Below are 4,560 nucleotides of genomic sequence, written 5' to 3'. Positions count from 1 at the left end.
AGTGAGACCCTGTCTCAAAAACAAACAAACAAACAAACAAAACAAAAAGCAGAGATGATGTTTTCAGATACACACACACACATAGTACAATGATTATTACAAACAAATTTTCATATCCATCACTTATACAGTTATATTTTCCTTTTTTTCTGGTAAGAGCACCTAAAATATGCTCTTTCAGAAAATTTTCAGTATACAATGCAATACTATCTGTAGTCCTCATGCTATAGATTAAATATCTAGCTTTATTCACACTAACTTAAATTTGTACGATTTCACCTCATTCATTCTCCCCATTTCCCCCTTCTCCCCACTCCTGATAATCACCACACTACAACTGTTTCAAATTATGGGACTTTGTTTTAGATTCAGCATATAAAAAGATCATATATTATTTTTGTACATCTGATTTATTCCACTTAGCATAATATTCTCCGGGTTCGTCCTTCTTGTCACAAATTGAAGCATCTTTTTCTTTTTTGTCTTGGGGATTACACTCAGGACCCTCACACTGATCTACATCGCTGGGCCTTTTAATTTACTTTTTTGTTTGTTTGTTTTGAGACAGGGTCTTGTTAAGTCTTTAAGTTGCCCAGGCTGGGCTCAAACATACGGTCCTCCTGCCTCAGCCTCCCAGAGTGCTAGGATTACAAACAGGCATGCATCACAACACCTGGCAGTCTTTTTCATTTTAAAGGCTGAAAAATAACAGCTTATAACAAGAATTAAATCACAATTTCTTCTTTTAAGAAATATCTATTAAACCTTTTTCCTATTTTTTCATTAAATTTTTCTTGCTGTTGTTTCAGTTCCTAATAAACTGTTGATATTCATCAAATCATTTGTAAATATTTTCTCTCATTCTGTAAGTTGTCTATTCACTTACTGATGGTTTTCTTTGTTGGTCAGAATATTCTCAGCTTGATAGAATCCTGTTTTGGGTTTTACTTGTCTATAGAAATATTTTGAAATGTTTACCCTAAGTTTTCTCTTAATAATTTCACTGTTTCAGGTGTCACACTTAGGTCTTTCATCCATTTCTGTTTGATTTTTTTATATGGTGAGGGGAAACTCATTCCATTCTTCTGGGTACAGGTATCAGTTTCCCTAGCAATATGTTTTGAAGAGATTGCCCTTTCTCTAAAGTATGCTCTTGGCACTCTGGGAAAAAGATCAGTTAACTTTTAGAATGCTAATTTATTTCCAGTTCCCTATACAGTTCCATTCTTCTACATGTTTATGATACAGTGCTTTTTTGTTTTGGTGGCAGTAAGTCCTCATCCTTTGAGGATAGATGGAGAAAAACAGGCATAGTGACCGCTTGAATCAAATGTGAGGGGTCCCTTTAAAATCACAATGCCAGTCTTGTGCAGCTGGTAAATTAAGAATTTAAAAAATACCTGATCAGGCCAGGGATTTAGCTCAGCAGTTCCAGCACCTGCCTCACAAGCACAAGGGCCTGAGTTTGATCCCTGGTAGCAAAAACAAACAAACAAACAAACAAACCCCCAAAAACAAAAAACAAAAAAACCCGATGGATGGCAGTCAGGATGAAACAGGTGCAGGTGCTCCTACCATGTCTGAGAGACAACACTCACTGTTTATGTAGGTATTCTGTGGTTTTCAAACTCAGCTCTCTTGTTGCCTATCACTTGGCCTTTAGTCTTCCTCTTCAGTCCCACTCCCTCTTGCTTTTTTACATACTGCCTGGTTAAAACTGTGACAGATTGGGATCCAGTGATTGTCTTGAAGCCCCAGTTTACAGCCAGGAAAACCCTTCTGAGACCAGTGCAGCAATCCAGTATCCAAGCCCAGAGGGCAGTGCTTGGTGATAGGGCTTGGGTGCCACTGACACAGGGACACATCCCCTTTCATATATTTTTTCTTGCATTGCTTGCAGGGATCTTTTCTATAGCATGAGTCTCAAACCCAGGGTGAATCTGCTGGCTTGATGTTGTAATATTCAGTGACAAACTTAAAATAGCAGCAGGTACATTTAAGAGACAAACTCCTGGTGGGAAGTAACCTGAAAATTTTCACCAAAATGTGGTGGGGGAGACATGCCATGTAGTGCTGAGGCTGTAGAAGCTGTTGGATTTTAAACCTGGTCTCCACAAAATCATGATACACTTGCTTCTTTCAAGTAGATGCTTCATTCACTGGCAATGTGCTTTCCATTGCAGAGGCTGGTAGTGTACGAGGCTTGGTTGAAAGACTTCTCTTCTCAGCATAGTTCTCAGCAGTGCTTTCAAGCTGGCTACTCTCTAATATCCTGGGGCTGTACTCATTCAACTGGGAACAGTCCAACTGATGCTGACCAGGTGGCAAAAAGAACATCCCTGGGAGTGGTTCTTCATGAGAGCTTAAACCAGAAGACCAGTATTTTTTCTGCCTTGGACACAGTGACAATAATGCACAAAGATTTGATTGTTCTCTGATTGGGCTTTTTATTAGTGAGTGGTACAAGCTCTCTACTTACACAAACAATAGCATCTGAGGGCAATTTAGTGGCTCGAGGACAAGTGTGAGAAGAAAAAGGTGATCCATCAAGCTCATCTGTCATTTCCACATCATACCTGTTTCTCATTTTTGTGGTAGTTTGCTGACCTAGCTCCATTGCTACACAGGGACAATCCTGAGGGACACCGTACCAGGCCCAGTCCCCTGTAGGAGAACAATGGTCAACTCTTTCAGGCCCACAGTGCACATACACAGATTGCACAGGATTCACCTGAGTGTCAGGTACCTCCAATGCACCTTTTTTTGTTCTGCCTTCATCAGCCTCACTGCCATTTGCAAGCAACATTCTGCCCACATTTTGACGGAAGCTGCTGTTTTGTGACAGGCTCCCAGGCTCAGGCTGGCTCTGCCTCTTCAGGCACTCAGACTTCAGCCTGGCTACCATGTCAAGCACATGGACTGATTCACTTTGTGGTTCTCCAACCTCAGGATTTCCCCTCTCTAGGGGTTCTTCACAAGCTCCTGGGTCAGAGAAGGGCTCAGGGGTTGAGGGTATGCCTCTGGCTTGACCAGAAAACCTCCCAATGGCAGGTGAGTTTGTGCAGTTTTTTGCACAGCTAGCTGGCAGAGCACTGGCTCTTTGCTTGAGAGAGGCAACCATCTGTATAACTGATAGAGGCCTCCTGGCATAGACGCCATCACCATTGTCATTCATGTAATGCACAGAACAGTGCTCAATGCCACAGGCAAATGGCTCAGACTGGTCGCACCTGCTGTTGACTTCCCTATGGATAAAGCCCATTTCTCACAGTATGGCCAGTATATTTTTTTAAACCAGGGATTGAACTCAGGACCCTGTGCTTGTGAAACGGGCATGATGCCACTGAACTAAATCCCTGATCCTGTTTTTGTTTTTTGAGATGGTCTTGCTGTGTAGTTTAAGCTGGAATTGAACTCACTGTGTAGTCCAGGCTGGCCTCAAACTTGCAGTGATCGTCCTGCCTCAGCCTCTCAAGTGGTGGTTTCATCACATTTTATAATGAAGGGTTATTGGATTTGTTGAAGTCTTTTTTTGCATTTAGTAAGAGGATCATGTGCTTCTTATCCTGAATTCTATTTTGCGGTGTATTACATTTAATTATTTGTATATGTGGAATAATCCTTGCATTCTCGGTATAAAATCAACTTGATCACTGCAAATTATCCTTTAATGTGTTGTTGAATTCTTTTTGCAAGGATCTTATTGAGGATTTTTTACATGTATGTTCATCAAGGAATTTTGTCTGTAGGTCTTTCTTTTCTTCTTTTTGTGGTTGCTGTTGTTACCTGGTTTTGGTGTCAGGGTAATAACACCTTACTCAGAATGAATTTGGAAATATTCCTTCCCTTTCTATTACATGGAAAAGTTTGAGATGCACTGATGTCCTTCTCTAAAGGTTTGGTAAAATTCAGCAGCAAATCCACTGCATTCTGGGCTTTTCTTGATAGTGTTTATATTACTACATCAATCTCATTGTTTGTTATTAGTCTCTTTAGGTTTTTTAGTACTCTCTTGGTTCAATTTTGGCAAGTTATATGTGTCTAGGGATTTGTCCATAGAAGATTCTCTGATTTATTGGAATATAAATTTTCAAATTAATTCCTAATAATCTTCTGGAGTTCAGTGGTGTCCATTGTAATTTTGCCTTTTTCATCTCTAATTTCTTGTGTTGACTTTTTTATCCCTCTCTCTCTTTCTCTCTTTTGTAAATTTGGCTAAGAGTTTACTCATTCTGTTTATCTTTTCAAAGAACCAACCTTTTGAGTCACTTATCCTTTGTAATATTTTTTGTTGTTGTTTTTGAGACAAGGTTTCACTATGTAGTTCAGGCTGGCCTTGAATTTATAACAATCAGCAGCCTGAGTTCTGGCATTACGGGAATGGGCCATCACACCTGGCTACTTTGTATTGTTTTTAAAGTCTCAATTTCATTAATTTATCCTTTGATCTTTATTATTATTTTTTCCTTCTGTTGGTATGAGTTTTGGTTTATGTTTGTTTTTGTAGGACTTGGAGGTACAGCATTAGGTTACTTATTTGGGATTGCTCTGTTTTTCTAA

At 39.6% G+C, this 4,560-nt stretch overlaps 1 protein-coding gene across 1 annotated transcript; it reads right to left on the bottom strand.

Moving 5' to 3' along the window:
• Nucleotides 1–1,659: 1,659 nt before the first annotated feature.
• Nucleotides 1,660–4,154, bottom strand: LOC104868593 (F-box only protein 34-like). The gene is given in 3 exon segments (XM_010633469.1): nucleotides 1,660–2,388; nucleotides 2,390–3,245; nucleotides 4,120–4,154. Coding segments are annotated over 3 exon segments (1,620 nt in total).
• Nucleotides 4,155–4,560: the final 406 nt, after the last annotated feature.

The sequence above is a fragment of the Fukomys damarensis genome, unplaced genomic scaffold (assembly GCF_012274545.1).
Source record: "Fukomys damarensis isolate Sample0158 unplaced genomic scaffold, DMR_v1.0_HiC HiC_scaffold_6398, whole genome shotgun sequence".
Lineage (NCBI taxonomy): Eukaryota > Metazoa > Chordata > Mammalia > Rodentia > Bathyergidae > Fukomys > Fukomys damarensis.
Note: the sequence above shows the minus strand (reverse complement) of the source record. Positions and strands in the feature narration are given on the sequence as shown.